The following is a 19,880-nucleotide window of genomic DNA, read 5'->3' on the forward strand; positions in this document are numbered from 1 at the left end:
AGTTGTATTTATTTAAAGATATTAAAGGTAGAAATTTATAATAAGAAAAAATGGAAAATTTTATTTTAACATGTAGAAAAGTGGATAAAGATTAGTGGATATTGTAATTGTTTTTAATTTAAAAATATAAAATAACCCCTCTCCCCCACATGTTTAAACTCCATCATAGATATGAAAATCTATCTGTATTGAAATCGCATAGAACATTTTACATTTAGGATTGTTAACCAGTCTAAACTGTTCCTGAAACTTGATGCAGGACTAACATTTTTTGTGCCTCTTAAAATTTGTATTTTTAATTTAAAACATCAAATTCAAATAATGAGTTGTACTCAAGTGCTTGGTATTTATTTTCTTTCAAATTATATATCACAAAGTTGACATTGCAATTTAAGAAGTGTTATTGGGTAGTATCTATCTTCAGGTGTACGTCCGCTCAGTTTTTAATACAGTAAATAGTAAATTCCATTTACCCAGGAATACTCTTCTAATTTTATTGTTCTATTTGAAATTGTTAAAAATTATCACCAGACTTGTTTATTAATGAATATAGTTTATATGAAATTTAATAATTAATGTTGTGTACCATTATAAAATAAACAGTGATGATTTCTATAACAAAACACTAACAGTAAGTTTGTTGTTACAGTGCAGGGCATGGTGGTCCAAGGCACAATACCCTTCATGTGAGTATTGTTAGAATTGTTACATTATATCTGTGACACATCTGTGCATCTTTTACAAATAAATATTTAGTTTCTTAATATTAGTTAATATGAGCATGTATTAAGGTACGGTTACCTAAATGATTATTAATGCATGCACACAACTTGCATGCTAGGCATTGTACTTCACTCTAACAAAACATTCGAGTTATTCTTGTTTGAGATTTTACTTGGGAACATGGTGATGTTTTTCAGATTCAAATCCTTTTTAAGAATAATTGTATGTGTATGAATGTTGCAATTTACAGAAATGTTAAAGGTAATTTTTATATCAGAATCACTAAAACCTTTTTTGAAAATATTTTGCTTGTTAACCTATAACGCTTAGCTATTAAGTTTTGCATAAAAATCCTACTTATTTTGGTGATTAGTATTAGGCATAAAGTGTTTACAAGGTAATTTTTGGGAGGTGTTTGTAATATACAGTGCATACTAAATTTAATAAAAATCAGAGATTTTAATTCTATTTTCAGTTGGATTATATCAAGAATTTCAATTTAAACTATTATTACTGTTAAATGAAAATCTTTAGATTCATTCAGTTCCATTTCATAAAACATCTAATAGTAAAAATTTTAACTCTTCCCACGTGGAATTTATCTTTCAATTTTGACTCATAACGCATAATTAACTTTAAAAATTTTTTTACATTTTACCAACTCTAATTTTTATTTTAGTTAGTGGTGGTTATAAGGAATAAAAAATAATACAGTATCACAAAATAATCAGACCCCTATATGTTTTAACAAATTTTCAAATTTTACAAAAAATCGTCAGGATTCACCATTGCATAGAACAATATAGGCCTATAACGACACAACAAATAAAGTAATAACAAAATAAAAAGATAACATAATGCTAAATACAACAGGAACACGAACAGTAAATAAGGAAATGTCAAGACAGCGTTAAACACTAAAATATGCCGTGCCGGGATATATCCGTTTACCGCGTAATGGTTCGCCGCAGACTGAGGCTAAATCATGCCACGAGGGACAAAGCCACGCCCTCCCACCACTGCGACGCGCCAATGAGGTTCAAACTGTAACATCTGCTTTTCGGAACAAGGATTCAACACTCCCTTGAACTCTAGCGGATTCCACGGCAACTACAATTTATTAAATAACACAAAATAGACTTTGAAGGATATATCCGTTTACCGCGTTTCGGTCAAAATTAGGCCTAACGGATATATCCGTTTGCCGCGTGGGAAGAATTAAATTGTTAAAAACTAGATTTTTCTGAAAATTTGATTTTTTTTTACCAAAATAGAGTTTTTAGATAAAATCATATAAATGTAACCAGGTTTCCATAAAATCAAATGATGTTTATTGCCGTAAGACCTCTCAAATATAGACAATGTCTATTTTCTGCCAGATTGCCAAGTCAAAAGTACATGAATCAATCTACTATTCTAAAAACTAAATAAAATAAAATCGTACAGGGGCCCAACAGTAGCATTTACAGCAACATTATAGAAGCTTAGTGGTTTGAGACAGTTTATCTAGATGATTTAAAACAAAAGCAGGCTGAATTAAAACTAGTCAGAATAAGGCATTAACAACTAAACGAAACAAAAGTGTAACAAAAGGTATAAAATGTCACAACAGTCCCCAATATTTAAAAAAAATCAACAATACGTAGATTGTTCTCCAATAAATATAAAATTTAACAAGAAATAAAAAATTAACAATAAGCATACAATTTAACAATTAATATATAAAATTAAACATATACAATTACAAACACAAAACATACAAAAAATTATAAACATAAATGATTTGTAGTGATAAATTCCTCAAGTGAACTAAATAGAGATGTTAACAACCAATGGTAAAATTTGTTTTTAAATGTTTTTACGGGATATTTAAGAATGAGATGCTCCAATTTATTGTAAATCTCAAGTGATCATCAATTACATCCATTTCAAAGTTACTGTCAGTTCTTAAATACATTCACACATACTATGTTAATTGTAGGAACGTTTGAATAACATATTAATTTAGTGACTTGTATGTTAACTAATAATGTATTACAATTTTAATAAGTAAGCCAAATGATTGTACATTGTGAAATTAAATATATAATTTTATAACATTTTCTAGTTTTGAAAATATACTTTATTTCACATGTTCTTGAAAACTACATTGGCAATTGTTTGAAGTACCGAGCCTAATTTTCGTAATTCTTTTCTTGTGCTTAAATGGGTTTTACTGACCTTTGAAATAGATGGTATAATCAATATTGAAAACAAAAATCATATACCACTAATAGTTCATAATGCCAATAGTTAAGATGATATTTTGTGTTTTTTGTACTTATTCCAATCATTAGTGACACTAGTTAAAAAATTGTGTTATTTTCTTGACCTAACACATTTTGTTCTGTACTTTAACAAAGTTTAATAAATTAAAATTACCTGCAACATCTTTTTAATATATATTACGGTAATGTTAGAGAATAATTATAAAATATATAGTTATGGTACCTATTTAAAAATCAATAATTTCAATTTACTGTCATTTTAGGGGTAATGGCACAGTTTTTAAATTTAAAACATATGATGAGATTTTCTATTATTTTTGGATATTGGATAAATGTGAGTTTTTCTTTAGTAAAATAATAGAAAATTTATATTCCAATAAGAAGAGCTCCTCCTCCTCCTTCATTGTATGATGAAATATTTCTGAAGGCTGTGTTTTACGTGGTTATTCAACTGCAATTAATACCAATGGTATACTATTGTCCATAGCCACTACTATCAACTTGTATATCACTGTGGAAAACAACATCCTTTAATAAACCATTCTAATTATTATTGAAAATGCACAACACACTTCCCAAAGATTATTGTGTGATACAACCTTATTAGGTTTTTAGTGGAGGGTCAGAATATTGAAAAAAAACACATAATGTTACAGTAAATTCAAGCCTAACTTTGTGACAGGAGAATCATCTAGTGTATCTTTTAACTGTATCCTTTGTCAAGTTGGACACAACTGTAAAAGTCAGTTGTACTATCTGCTGTACTGGACAGCAGGTATTATTTCGACCAATTCCCTGCAAGCGGATTTCAAAACAATCAAGCTAAATGGTTTAGAGTCCAATATAAATTATAGATTCTTAGTTTCCCTGAACACTTAACCTTTTCAATTAATGTATGGCTTAAGCTAAAAGTCAGGTAGTAAAACACTCACTCTATACATCATAAATGTTTGGAAGGTTTTCTTTCATAACTTCTACTGGAATTAAAAAAATCATTCTTAGGTACCACATTAGGTACTAATTATATAACTAGTTAGTTGGATACACCTATAAGTCACTATGGTGTGTGTATGACAGCTGGTATTATCCTGATGCTGTACATCAAGATATAAGCATCACCATGTTGCTGTATGCAACACGGTAGTGGCGTCATTAACATGTGACATAATAGTGGCATGATCATAATGTTGTTTGTGGCATGGTGGTGGCATCATCATGATGTTCTATGTGGCATATAAATGGCATCATCATTGTGTAGTGTGTGACATGGTAGTGACATCATCATGATACTGTATGTGGCATCATAATAACATTGTCATGATCTGTATACAACAAGGTACAGGCATAGTCATTCATGATGCTGTATGCAACTCAGTAGTTGTGGCTTTATCCACTGTGGCACAAGAAGTACGAGTATTGTTTGACACTGATGAGAGCCACCTTAAGTATGGTTCTTGAAAAATATTTCATTATAAGGAGTAATGACTTTCATGTAGTGGGTAGAGTTTCTGAATTGAGTGGTTGTGTATCAAAATAATTATTAATTGAGGCTGAATTACTCTGAAAGTACAATATAGACACTAATAACACTATTGTTTCTTTCCATCCAATTCGACTGTATCAGAGTATAGATTTATAATAGGTTTGGATTCTCTTAGGGTGCATATAAAATACGATAAGTTAACAAGATGATCATAGAAACTGTATTAGCTGTGCAGATTCAGGTAGTCTATTAAACTCATCTTGCATGAGGAGTTGGGTTTCCTTTGTCTTTGTTTATGTATATACAATGCAGTACAAGACTGATATACTAGATGATCATCAATTAGTCACTTTAGATATGGTATACACAGCACACATGTTTTATAACACAAGGGCGAATAGACAAAGTCATGGAACATGGATGTGTGTGACTGGTACTGTAACAGGAGATCACTATTGCCAGGGCCTGTCAGAACCGGAACAGCTATGCAGGTGACCTGATCCCTGTATCAGTTTCAGTTGCAGCTTTATGTAAAGGAGATCACTTTTGTGACAAAAGCCCTCACAACAACCTTTTAGTTGTAAACTACAAAATGTAGTGTTATTATTACAAATACTAATTCATCATCAGGTACTTGTAGGTACCTCCTACAAGCACCTGATGATGAATTCGTTGAATTCGAAATGTACATTGTACAAAATAAAATCTATCAAAAAGTATTAAAAGGTTTATTATTGTATATTTTTATCAAACACTTTTCGAGGTTACATCTCTAATAAGTAGAATCAAAATTAAAACAACCAAATGAGGTGCTTTACCACATTATCCCTGGTACATTATTGTTCTTAGAATTTTTTCTTCACTGCTACTGACTATTCATCATTTTCTATATTATTCAATATTATCTATGTAGTATTGCAACATAACAACACTCTGCTGTCTGTAGGAGTATTGTAAAAAGTTTTGAAGTCCAGTCTACCAAACAGCCAAGACCAGACTATGTTGAAACTGTGTGGTTTCTATTTCATGTTAAGCTGTAGAAACTTAAAAAATAAAACTGTAGGTACAAAACACTGAAGAAACTGAAATAGCAAAACTTCAATATAAACAAAAACATTTAAACTTTATGTAAAACTGTAACATGGTAATCAGTGGTAGGCTATATTAATGAGACACCCATTGCATTTATTATTCATTCATCATACATAACAGATAACCAAACATGCCTATCAATAAACAGGTATAGTTTGTAGCCATGGTGTATCCAGGAATAGATTTTTGTTTAGGAGGTGCAGAAAAACACATTTTGTCACTTCTAAAGATGAAAGGAGAAAATCTACCTCTTCTTAAATAAATTACATTTGGAGTGTTTGAAAAAGAGGATCAGACATAAAAATATGGTTAAAATAATAACAATTATCATTCTATATAACTTGCAGTATTTGAAACAACTTTGAATAAATGGATGTAAAGTGGAGTGGGCGGAGTACCTTTAACCGTGCAACATCTGCTGCACCAACTTGTCCCTCTGATGAAGTTCACATGGCTACTTTGGAAATTTTAGTGATTCTCTTCAGAAGTGATTGACCCAAACTGATTTAGAACTCTGTAATCATAGTCGACCAGATGCAATCATATTTGATCGAGAACAAGAAGAGAATTTTATTAGTCTCACTGACAAATCATTTGTAATATTTTGTGATGTTGAAGAATGGTACAGGAACAATAATTTGCAATCTCCAAAGCTCACAAAACAAACTAACCTTTTAGTTAGCAAGCAATGTATTTTGGCAACTGCTCAAACCATTTGGCTCAGTTTGGCTATAATTAAATCCGTATACTTTGGTGCCAGTCACAACACCTTGAGAAATGAATAGGTAGAGCATCTCGAATTGAGCCTTTGTTCAAGAATTATTTGATTTACTACCCAAAAAACATAACATATCTTATTCTTAATCTTTCATTACACTCGTAGTTTGTATGTGTTTGTAGTTTTTTGTTGTTTTCATGTTTTGAAAACTAGCTTGACTATCTCAAACACTTTCAATAGTTTCTAACTATAAAATTCTTATTTTCTCATTGTATGAAAGATTGGAAGTTGTTAAATTTTAAAATCATTCTCCTAAAAAAATTCTGAAATGTAGGGGATTTGTTACTGTAAAAATGATCAATTGTAGAAGTAATTTTTATCTCCACAATACATTGATGACATACATAAATTTACATTCAGCAAATTCATAATAAGAGATCTAAAAAGGTTTTGATAGAACTTGTATTAAATCACTTTACATATTATTAACAGATCATTACCAAGATGTGTGGGTTGTGTATCACAAAATACATATACAACTTACAAATTCAATGTGGCCACTACTGAACAATTTTTCAGTTGAACTGCCTATTTCTAAAAATAAACTGAAAAATAAGCGTTATTGGGTTACATATACAATTCACTCACAACTATGGTTTCAAAAATTGCTCTTCCTGTTGTGCCTGGGTTAACCAATTAAGTTTATTATAAACAGACCAAGTAAAAAATCAAACACCACACTTTTAGTTGAATTTGCTTGAAAAATGTATAAATGTTTTCTTTTCACTATGTTTTTGGTCTTTTACCCTACAGTAACTATTACAATTTTTAAAACCACTGATAAATAATCAAATAAAGTGTTCAAAACGTATTTAAGTTCAGATATTATTGTTTTTACAGTTAAGGAAAAACAAATTTAACAGAAATATAAAATTCAACTTGCTATTTCTTTACTTATCTATTATTTGACTAAAACACTAAAGAAATATTATAACACGACATTGAAGATAGATCAATTTACAAGACGAGATGTAGACATAATAAGGATTAGTGTCAGCAATGTGACAGCTTCATACATTATTCATAACTTTTTATCATCAATCAACAAATGCTGATGTAGGCGTGTTATTGGGCTGAACAAACAAAAATATGTTCTGAATTATGTGATATGTCCTGGATTGAGTGTATGGAATGTAATGTAATGTAGTGACCATTTTATAATGATTATAATGACCATTTTAAAAGGAAATGCATATTAACTTTATCATTAAAAATTACAGGTAATGAGTAATTTATCATGCAGTTTATATGGGGTATAGATAAACACACTGTGGTCAATAAATAAGTGTTAAACTCAAGTGGTTCTTCATAACGTATGATTTTTTTACATTTTACATGTATATTATATTTTTCATATGAAAAGTCGTGGTTGGTACAAATGTGTTAAGGACGTTTGGTTTAGCTTGGATTCTGAACCTTTATAGGGCTGAATGTGTTTACTAATTGTTGAAATGCAATTGTAAATTGTCAGAAATAGTTTCTCCTTAATTTGCCACAAACACTCCTTTGTGGAACCTCAGTTTATTTCGTTTTGTACAAAATTCAGTTCAAGGAAGAGAATTTTGTCTTAACATTTTTAGAAATTTAAGTTCACAATTTTAAGCTTTGATGTACAATAGTAGTATTATAAATTCGTAAGAAAATTAAATAACGTTTTTAAACCGGCAAGAACCATTTATATTAAAAGTGTTTATGAAACATAATGAAACAGTATTTTAATGCAGTAACAAAACAGTATTTTTGAGGTTAAAAATAATTAAAATTAATTTTATAAAATGCAACTTTTAAATTTTTGGAATATTTGTTCATTCAAACAAATATTAGATATATGTACAAGTTTGTTTAAGATTTTATTCTAATCACACACATATTTTTGAAATTCAAGACAAACTATTACTAATACTACCCATATTGAAAAAGAATTACTTTCCAGAAATGTATACATATACTCTTAACAATATAAAAATATCTTCAAATCCACCAAGTACAAGACCATCGCAAAGCTTGATTATAGTGCTGTGTGTCAGTCTGGCTTGTTAAACTTTACAAATTAACAGTCAATTATTTTTGTAAACTCGAACATGCACATTGCACATCCCTAATCTGTCCGATCCTTTATGGATAGCAAATTATGTGTATGCGTAGTTTGTAATAATCGTCACATTGCATTGAATTGTCCTGAAGTTCAATTTATTACATATTAATACCATACCTCCTCAGTAGCAGTAGTACACAGTGTTATTGTCCTTTGTGGTGAGGATAATGAACCTCAGACTCTTTGATACTTTAAGTAATATCAATATTAAGAATCTAACATGAGGATTTCATGTTGCAGGCCTGCAGATGCAGCACCACCGGTGTTTGAGCAGATCTTCCGCAACGCAAGGTTCGCCCAGGGCGGCAATGCTCAGTTTCAGGGCAAGCTCAGGGGTAATCCCAAGCCTCAAGTTTCCTGGACACGCAAGGGTGCTCCTCTCTTCGGTAAATACATTTATTTTGTTTTCTTCTGTAGTATTTATTTCTCTTGACTATTCTTGCCCTCTTCTATCCACCAGTTATTCTATACTCCTGTCTTTAATGTTTAGCTCGTTTGATTTTTCAATTTATTTGGCCATCAATAAATATATAATGCTAATTCCTTGTGCTTTACATTATCCATTGCCATAGTTCGACTTTTCTCCATGGACTAAAGAATGCGTAATCTCTATTTTCTTTCCTCCTATCCATTTTTTTTTTCTCGATACTCATCTATCTACCTTTGCATTATTCTCTACTGCACTTTCAATCATACAAACTATTTCATCTTGCAGTTTGACACCTCATGTTGTAGGTATTCTATTGGCAAGTGTCTTCAGTTTTCCCGTTGCAATGTAGTTTTTCTTTATTTTATCCTTACCTCTGAATGTACCATCAGTTTGATTAAAATTGAATAGAAAATTAATAGAAAAAGTGAGCAAGGATTTGAAAAGGTGTTATTTCATTGTTTATGTAATATCACAATATTTGGTAATGCACATGTTTCTTCTTAACATGTGTATGAAAATTTAGTATGTAATTTATATTTGTGTAATTGATGTCTAGTCTGTAAAATAAAACTTACTGTGTAGGCAGCTTTAACTACAACTATTAAAAGTTTAAAGCTTTGGGTTTAATTCAAAAATTAAAATACAAATACTAATGTAAAAACTTAATGAAAGCTAATTTTATAATACAAATTTAATAGTCTTTTAACATAATTCCATAGCATTTCATCTAACAAGCTATATTAAAAAAATATTCATTGTTCATTAAAACTGGATTATTCACAATAGATGTACTGTACATCTTTATAGACTTCCAATGACTCATAAAGTATGTCTTCCACAGAATCGGCCAAGTACAAGATGCAGTACGAGCAACAAACAGGGAATGTTTCTCTACTGATCAAGAACATTGGCCCAGGAGATGAAGGAGAGTACACTTGTACAGCCAGGAACCAGTATGGTGAGGCTATCTGCTCTGTCTTCATCTCTCCGGAAGGTAAATACTTTTCAGTTACAGACATGATCTGTGTTTGTAGCTTTGAATATTGTAAATAGTTAAAAAATGTGAATCAATCTGGCCTAATAAGATACTTAAGCACTGATAGGTTTGAAGTTAGCAATATAATTCCATACTTTTGACTCCTCTCCAATCCCTCAGTATAATTCTTTAATACTGAAGTTTTGTCATATTTTCTTGGAAGAGATATTTAATATACTCATCACTTCTGATTGGACCTTTTGAGAATTCAGGAGAAAATAATGCCATTATATTGTATGATAATGGCACTGAAGAGCCCAATGTTGATACTGTTTAATATCAGTAACAGAACTTCTTGTTTGTGCGCAAAAAATTAAATTACAAACATAAATCAGTGTTAGTCTATCTAAATAACATTATCTTAGTTATTCAGAGTGACACATCACCTATTAATCCATTAGTGTGTGATTTATTTTCTTATCTTGTGAATTCACAAAAAATCCTGTCAGGATTTATATTAGAGTAAGGTCTGATCATAGCCTATTACCCGATGTTGAAAGCTCAAATTAAAAAAAATTGGATAAATGACATGGTACTTTCATTTAGAATTGAAAAAAAATGTAGCTGAGCATCAGCAAAGTTTTTTTATTTTTAAATTAAACTTTATTTCTACATAGGCAAGATAATGTTTGATCATGGTGCATGTTCCTCAATGGGATATTCTTGTCTAGCCAGGATACCATAAGTGCTCGTGAAATTAGCAAAGCCTGTTATGCCATATGTGGTCTGGAATACTTCTACCTTGAACCATGTGTATATAACCATATTCATGATTTATGGCAAAGCTAATTTTGTAGGTGTTGCTGTACCACAAGGACAAAGCTTCCAACAACTGCAACAACAGACTGTGCAACAACAGCAGACCCAGAGAACTGAGAAATTTTCATATACTAACGGAACTAACGGACATACAGTTTTTGAAGAAGTAAGTTATAAAAAAATGTGTTTAAGTTGAATGCATTAATTAATTTTCTATTTGGATTATTATGTTGGCGTCATAATGTTTTATATTTATAATATAAGATAATTTACTTGATAACAAATATTTTAAAATTTATTTCAGGACTTTAAAGTGGACACATTTGAGTATAGATTGCTCCGTGAAGTGTCGTTCCGTGAGACAGTGACGCGTCGCTATGTCCACGAAGTGGACTCACAGATGTCAACAACCATTGACCGTTCTCTTGGGCCCCCATCAGCACCCCAGATTAACCAGAAACCTCGAAATTCTAAGCTGCAAGAAGGCTCCGACGCAGTCTTCACCGTTAAGATTGCAGCAAACCCGAAACCCAGGGTAAGATAGAAGATAACAATTTTATTAGGAAGTAAATTTGGGATTTTTATAATGGTGTAGGACATAACCCTTTTCTGATCAAGCACCTCATTTTGCCTTAACAAGATGCCTAAACTTTGAATTCTGTCCATAAATTATTTTTCTCTTGTTAAATGTTTAAACATATGAGACTAAACAGTTAGTATTATACTAGGTGAAATAAAACTTAATTATTGTAAGTTATACTTGTGTTTGTAGTTGACCTGGTTCAAGAACGGCCAGCGACTGGTGAACACTCAGAAGCACCAGAGCTCATACAGCAACCAGCAAGCAACTCTCAAGATCTCACAGACAGAGGCAACTGACGCCGGTCACTACACTCTGCTGGCCGAGAACCCACAAGGTTGGTGTGAGATTACTGCACAATTCTATTACATTGTCATTAGCTGTACATTTGAAGTCGTTAATATCTTAATGGTCTAAGACATAATGCCATGTTCATATGGAGATAGATCACACAATTTTGTAAAGCTGATATACTCTTGTCATCGACTGTTACTAGAGATTTGAGTTGTTTACTCAAGTATCTTAAGACACTCAGCTGGTGGCATTCAAATGGTCTTATGCATCTTTTAACAATCACAAATTTTTTAACACATTCACTTCGGGAAAAATGGTCATAGTGTAGGCCAAATACGGATAATTTTTTTCTAAAACAAACTCACCTTGTGACATGAAAGGGCAGGAATGAAGCTCCAAATGATGTTTTTGGTATTTATGGCCATTAGTGATGTCACAAGTTCCGACCCACTGGTGGCCCTGGCATATCCCATCGGGTCAGCAATGAGTGGCATGGTCGATGGATCCATTTTCCCTCACTGTCATTAACGCTAATGCATTAATGTACGTTTTTATGTATGTCATTACTAAACATAATTATATAGATATATGTACAAATTGTAGTTGGGCCCACACATGGGCCGAGCCATACTGTGAACCACAAATGAGACAGATCACAATATTCACGAAAATATGACACAGAATCAAGCATCTAGCACGAATGGTTGGGCCACACTAATTTGTCTTACGCACTGTAGGCCAGCTCACCGGTGGGCTGGCTGCCGTGTGTGCGCAACCAGGTGAGCATACCGGTGGGCCTGCATCACTGAATGTGTTAATATAGTGTTCTGTTTTATTATTTAGCAACAGAATATTCTAGCAGATATGATTCTGTAGTTAATTATCTTGTTTTCGGTTTGTATGAATCATTAATCACTAAATTTCAGTAATATCTTTTTAATTTTTGACTGCTCCGCTGATGTTCTCTAGGGATAAGTATATTTTACTGAAGCTTGCTATTATTTTGTATTTAAAATTGAATACACTATTATTTATATTTATTATTTAACAAAATTAATATAAAGTAATATAATGTGACATTTAATCTTAGATTTATTTAGTTGGACTAACTTCAGCGGCAATCAAAACCCTAACTGAAAACTATTATGGCCAAAAATACATAAATATGTATAAACCATAAGAGCAGTATGGAAATTGTTATATGATAAATGAAATATTTTTATTTCAAACTAAAAATGAAATTTTTTACTTTGAATAAAAAGCTATTTTTTGTTTCAGGTGTTGTAGTGTCGTCAGCATATCTTGCAGTCGAACCGGTGTCGGTGCAAGATTTCATTGAACAAAGGTATGTATTCAAAATTGTATTTCATTATATAGAGTGGTTAGAATAGTTATTTTTATTTGTAAATTTGCAAATATTTAGATTTTTTTTAAATAACTCTAATGTTGACTATTTCAGAGAAACCACACAAAAAACAACCCAATTGGAGACAGAAGCGGTGGACAGTTCGAAAATGCTGGCCCCGAACTTTGTCCGCGTGTGTAATGATCGAGACGTAACTGAGGGGAAGATGACGAGATTCGACTGCCGTGTGACAGGTCGTCCTTACCCAGAGGTGGCCTGGTTCATCAACGGCAGACAGGTGGCAGATGATGCCACCCACAAGATATTGGTGAACGAGTCTGGCAACCACGCCCTCATGATCACCAATGTCAGCCGACTCGACCATGGAGTAGTGAACTGCATCGCGAGGAACAAGGCTGGAGAAACTTCATTCCAGGTGTGTATATTTGGGTATTTTGGAAATCTTATTTTGAACACAGAAGTATGAAAATTTTTTATCATATCATATTTGTTGTATTTTAGATACACACCTTTTTTTTTTAAATTCAGCGAGTGAAAGTTCCACTTGTTTATTACTAGTATAGAACAGGAGTAATCAGTAATAAATTGCTCTATCTTAGAGAAAATTTTAGAATGTAAAAAATGGGTGATGGAGAGGAGATAGACCAAAAGTTGTTATACTCTCGAAAAGTTTCTGCTGTACTGTAATGGTGGCAACATTAATGTTATAAAGGTGAAAAGTTTTTGATCATGAATAGCCTTCGCAAAATTTTGCTTACAAAAAGAAAATAAAAATAGTTATAAAATTAAAACAGGTAACTTGGATATCAAAATATAAAGCTAGTGCAACCACAAGTACAATTCTCTTGAAACTTTTCTTTGTATTAGCAATATATTTTCCTTGGTATAATGAAAACTGTCTTTTCATGATTTATAACAAAGTTAGCAATGTAATATAAATGTAAGTTCCTTATTACAATTGTGAAATAAATTGTAACGAACCAATTTCATTGAATCTTGAGGAGCATTGCTTCAAATGGAAGCCATTAAATTGACTGAAATTGATCACAAGATGGTTTCATAGCTTGAAATTGGACTGATATAGTTTATATCAAAAATATAACCAAAATATCTTATTTTGTGTTATAGGATGTTTGTCATATTGCAATTACATTGTACAAATTGACTGCATGAAACTGCCACCTCTTGCACCTAAATTCATCATTGTAACTTTATTTGTTGTCAGGTAATGTGTGCTTTTTATAGAGACAACAACAACATTTAAGTATTTAAAAAAATAATCTAATCTTTCAGTACCACAGGAATCACAGCTATCTGTCATCACAAAGAGATTTTACTGTGAAAGGAAAATTAATCTGCATAAAACCTATTTTATTTCCTTTATTATGATCAAAAGAATAAAATAAATGCCTGTGATGAACTAAGGAAGATTAAAAAACAACTTTTAACAATAAAGCAACACACCAACTTACAGGTCAACCACCCGTCTTTAGGGCACTTTAAAACTGTTTTCATGGTTTTTGTGATTGGCGTCAAGTAGTATGTAATCAGTTGCACATAATCAATTGCATGCAATTTTAATAAATACAATATGGATCTAACATAAAACACACAGTTGTCAATTTCAGATTTAATCTGTACAGTTTGCTAAGCATTGTGTTGTTTTACCAGTAAGTAAATTTTAAAACAATTACATGCTAGTCTGCATCAGTCATCTCTACAGTGAACAAATAAATATAGAAGTATGTAGTAATGTAATATGCTCTGGTTTACTACAAACCTGTATGAAAGATATTTTATCCTGTTACAGTGTAATCTGAACGTGATAGAGAAGGAGCAGGTGGTGGCTCCCAAGTTTGTGGAGAGATTCTCCACAGTGACAGTCAAGGAGGGAGAGCCAGTGTCCTTGAGTGTGAGGGCTGTTGGGACCCCCATCCCCAGAATTTCCTGGCAGAAGGTGAGACCATTCAGTACATAAAGGAGACAATTATTCTCAATGTAACTAATTATTCAAAATGCTGAAAATTATTAAGAGATTATGTTACAAAGTGTCTTTTGATATAATATAGCTTTTGATATAATAAATCCTTGAAATGTTTGACGAGTTTTTATTTTTGTTCAGACATTTGTGCCACTAATCAAAGTTTGCTAGTAAAGAAATGTTGAGGTAATTCAAAATATAACTCTAATAAGTCCTCTGTTCAGGACGGTGTGGCAGTGATGCCTAGCGCAGATGTGCATATCTCTGTGGACGGAGGAGCCTCGGTGCTGGACCTGGCAGCTACTCGTAGCTCAGATGCCGGCTGGTATCAGTGTACTGCTCAGAACGTAGCTGGCTCTACAGCCACTCGTGCCAGACTCTATGTCCAAACTCCTCAACAGCCCGAGTTCCAGGGTGATCGCCGTCTGCACCTGCCCAAGCCCACCAGGGTCATTGAACCTGAGTACGTCCAATCATTATATCTTTGTAATTCTACTTATGCTGTATGATAACACCTTGGTATAAATTTTGTACTTAACTTATTTAACTATATTTGAATTTTTGTAATCAAATCAATTTCGTTTTTAAACCCATTTGTTGTCTGTCTTATTCTATTTTGTAGAGTCTGTCCTAAAATTATTTATATAGTCATGAATTCAATAACCAGGACTCACACATTAAATTAGATTTCTGTAAAGTAGAGATTTACTGTACAATCATTATTAGACACTAGCAATCTATGAGTTTTTACTTTTATCACAAAGAAAAGTAAATTTATCATTAAAATTTCATCAGTTTGTTTTCCTGCTTTTATTTTGAAATTTATAAAGAGAATGCTCTTGTTGTAAAATATCAAATCAATATTTATACTGATAAATTTAATTCACTGGTGTATCCTCAACTATAATCATTGTACATTTTATTCATAAAAATTAGAGTGTATGAAAGTTAAATAATAACTTTTCTTCACATACAAACCTTTTGCATGCAGGCCTCAGCCAGGACCAGAAGTGATATACCTAAGACATGTGGAGAGATCCAAGCCCCGCACTCCCCACCCTGAAGAGGACCGTAGCTACCCTCCACCCCAGTTTATCATCCCCCTGGCCAACGTCAGCCAGGTTGAGGGTGGGAGGATACACCTGGAGGCCAGGATTGAGCCGGTCGGAGACCCCACCATGAGGGTCGAATGGTTTCACAATGGGCGCCCTCTCGCAGCTAGTAAGTTCTTTTGTTTACTATTTTCGTCATTTTAATATCCTTATCTTCATGCATACATGGTGTTAAGAAAGTCCTGAAATGGCTCACTTGGTTTAACATTTAAAAGTAAAACATGAATATATAAAATAAAATCCCATTATTTATATTATGTATAATCTTCACCTCTTCATGACGACATTTCACGGGGGTAAAATTTTGTGGAAAATGTTAAACAGAAGCATAGCAAGTTGTATACAAGAGCAAATTGTTTAAATATCTATTGTACAGATAATGCTAGCAAAAACCATAGCAATAGATCATAAAATTTTATATGGGGATTTAATAAATAATTTAGAATAAATAAAGCTAAAAGATTGTGTGTCTTAGATAGTAGTTCTCACAAAAATACTTTTATGGCCTTTCAAAGGCTCTAGAGCTATCATTGTATTTGTTATATTATCTCTTTTACTCTTGTTTTTATCAATCAGGTCCATTCAGTTTACTGCATAGTTCACTTGTGTTAAACAAATCTATTTCATTTTTGGAAGGCTTATGATTTTGTTTGCATACTATATCATTAAATCAGAAAGACTAGTTTACCAAAAAGTCTGTACAAAGAAAGTATAAAAGTCAGTGTCTACTGGTACATAATTTTTCAGAAATATAAATCAAAGTATTTAGTTTAAAGGAATATTTTTTTGCATAAAGTAAAAGGGTTAGTGAAATCGTCGATTCAATCTGGTCTAGAGTATTTATATATCATAAGTTTTAATTTAAGATGATATGACTTTGTGCAGGTTCGAGGGCCACTTCAACCTTTAAGTTTGGCTTCATCGCACTGGATCTGCTGACAATTGTACAAGCCGACGCTGGCGAGTATATATGCCGTGTGACCAGCAACTCTGGCAGCACTGAATCCCGAGCCACTGTCAGCGTCACAGGTCAGCAGTGTTGTGTTCTACAACCTTTCATAAAATATTTGTAGAGCAGAGTGTTAAATTTTTAACCCAAACCTCTTTTATATTCTTTATTCATTAATGGGTTTAAGGAAGTTTTATGAAACCAGAAAAATAATTCATTGACCCAATAAGTTAAGTTCATTATTTATGGGATCAATTTGTATGACTACAAGATAACTAGTAGTTCATCACACCTCTATTTTGTGAAGGGTCATTGTTTGAATCCATTAACTGCTTTTTATTAACAATTTTTTAATATATAGATTGGATTTTATGAATGAATTTAATTTATATCCTTTAGATTTTTGGAGTCTAAGTTAGCTGTTTTATCTTAATTAGGTAGGATCTTACCTGGAAGCATTTTAACTTTAGTTTATTGGGAACTGAAAAATGTGATCAATAAGTGGAAAATGCAAAGGTGATACATTAAAGAAATTCAATCATTGTACTGTACTCAAGCATGGCACAATCAATATGAAACTATGAACGAATGGATGATATGGAAAAGCTTGATCCTTTTATTCTTTAGTTGATTTTCACTCTTTGTAACCCAGATAATGATATATTAATGTTGCATTTATATTTATATAAATAAATTTAATGTATTATTTATCTTCAGCAGATATTGCTGCCTTTACTGCACTATTAGTTCATGGACAAATTTACTATTGTGTTGTACAATAACAAGATAACTTTGTGATTCTTTATGTCATCTCATTGTTGTGCAAGTTCATATTTTAGTCCAATTAAATTCCTTTTTTTCAATACAGTTTTATGTAGTGGTTTAAGTCAATCTTGAACAGTGGATGAAAATATAAAAAATTGTACATGTACAAGTCATCTTAGTCATACTAATAAACAGTCAGATTCTGACATATCAGACAGCGATTGGTCTAATATTCTAATAATGTTTAGTAATAATATTGTTGTATGTATGGCATAAACATTAACATTAGTATCAAATACTATGAGCCAAGCTCTGAAACGTTTTTTGTGTTAGTCTGAAAAATATTAAGATAATTATGTCCCAAAATCAGTATTTTATCAGAGGTCTAAAAATGTTTGCAGTGAGGGCTAGTATCGAGCAGACGAGTCAGCACCCGGAGAGTCTGCAATACATTTCGAGTCTGGAGGACTATAGCCGCTACCAGCGTACCGAGAGTGTGGAGGAGCTCCACGCGCAAAAACCTGCATTCATCCGTCCACTCCATGAACTGGGACAGCTGAACGAAGGTCGCAACGCTCACTTTGAGGGCCAGCTCACTCCTGTCAGTGATCCCACCATGAAAGTGGAGTGGTACAAGGATGGACGACCTATCACAGCCAGTCAGTATACCTTCTACCATAAGTGTAGACATATCATACTGAGATCAGGGAGAATAAATAAAACTTGATTTATTTATAAGACTTGTTCCATTAATGAAGCTACCAAAGCATTCCTCAGATTCACTCATTCTTTTAGTTATAAAACAAAATTTTGTAACTTTTGCTCATTTTACAAAGTTTTCAAAATGCATACATACAAAAATGTTTTTATTTACTAATTTAATAATAAATCTGCATTATTTATTTATTTTATCACACATTTTAAAGGAATATCGTGAAATAATCAAATGTAAGGTAAGAAAAAACAAAATCCACAACTTTTGTTTGTAAATTTGAGTGCCTGTTAAACCACCAGTTTAATCTAAAAAAGTTCTAAGGAAAAATTAAAAATATGAATTTTAAAATGAATTTATATTAATATTGGTTACAGCCAATAAATTAGGATAAAGTAGTGTTTTTAAAAATCCTAATATACTCGTAGTTAAATTAATGAATAATTTAGTTTGTTGTTCTAAATTTCTATATATTGATTTTGTTGTGTAAGAACAGAACTGAGTATTTTTCAACCATAATAAATAAATTTCTACAAATCTTAATTCAATTAAAAACATGGTAATGATTTGGTATGGTTTAGGCTCAAGAATCACTTCCATCTTTAACTTCGGCTACGTCTCTCTCAATATCTTGCACCTACGAGCCGAAGACAGCGGATCTTACACTGTGAGGGCTGTGAATCGCTGGGGCGAGGCAGTCAGCACTTCAAGCCTCACTGTCATTGGTTAGTATTATCAGTCTACTTGTATATGTTGAAAGTTGTAGCCTTCATAAGTGGATTTGAAGATTGTAACCAGGGAACTTGCTGAGCATAGTTTGATAATATAACTTATTTCTGCAAAAAGAAAATTCAAAATGAGGAAAACAATAGTCCCACATCTAGAAATAAATTGGGATACTCATGGCCCTAGTGAATGTGCTAAATAATTAGAACATTTCATAAATAGAAATGCGAATAGAGACAGAAATCTAACAGTATGACATGTTTCAGCTCGTAGCAGTGTTACCGGTGACCTCGGTATTCCAGAGCAGCAGCGGTACATCGAGCAAGTGGAACAGTTGGAGGCATACCAGACTCAGCAGCAGTACCGTACCAAAGCAGAGCCCCCTGAGAGCACGGCACCACCTGTTTTCAAGAGTCCCATCAAGGACCAACTCAACATCCGGGAAGGGGGTTTTGCACACTTTGAAGCCAGACTTGAACCGATCGGTGACTCTACATTGAGAGTTGAATGGCTCAAGGATGGTCGCCCAGTTGAAGCAAGTGAGTAGCATTGTATTCTTCTGCAATATTTTATACTGCATTAAAAACTATGTTTGATGAGTCTTTTTAAAAATATTGTTTGTGGTTACTTAATAAATTCAGCCTACTCTCCCATAAAAGTGATATCAAAGACTCATGATTGGAATACATCTCTTAAGAGCCATCTGCAGTGAAACGATCTTTAATATAAACA

General features: G+C 32.4%; 1 protein-coding gene across 1 annotated transcript in view; it reads left to right on the top strand.

The window, feature by feature from the left end:
* Positions 1 to 19,880, top strand: part of LOC124365929 (titin-like) — a 256,928-nt gene that overhangs the window by 22,386 nt on the left and 214,662 nt on the right. Inside the window, 15 exon segments of the mRNA XM_046822067.1 lie at positions 650 to 686; positions 8,679 to 8,824; positions 9,710 to 9,862; positions 10,702 to 10,829; positions 10,968 to 11,198; positions 11,436 to 11,580; positions 12,816 to 12,882; positions 12,997 to 13,318; positions 14,714 to 14,860; positions 15,109 to 15,347; positions 15,876 to 16,105; positions 16,882 to 17,025; positions 18,112 to 18,369; positions 19,004 to 19,147; positions 19,415 to 19,687. Coding sequence (XP_046678023.1) covers positions 650 to 686; positions 8,679 to 8,824; positions 9,710 to 9,862; positions 10,702 to 10,829; positions 10,968 to 11,198; positions 11,436 to 11,580; positions 12,816 to 12,882; positions 12,997 to 13,318; positions 14,714 to 14,860; positions 15,109 to 15,347; positions 15,876 to 16,105; positions 16,882 to 17,025; positions 18,112 to 18,369; positions 19,004 to 19,147; positions 19,415 to 19,687 — 2,664 coding nt within the window.

This window comes from Homalodisca vitripennis, chromosome 1 (assembly GCF_021130785.1).
Source record: "Homalodisca vitripennis isolate AUS2020 chromosome 1, UT_GWSS_2.1, whole genome shotgun sequence".
In the NCBI taxonomy this organism is placed as follows: Eukaryota; Metazoa; Arthropoda; class Insecta; order Hemiptera; family Cicadellidae; genus Homalodisca; species Homalodisca vitripennis.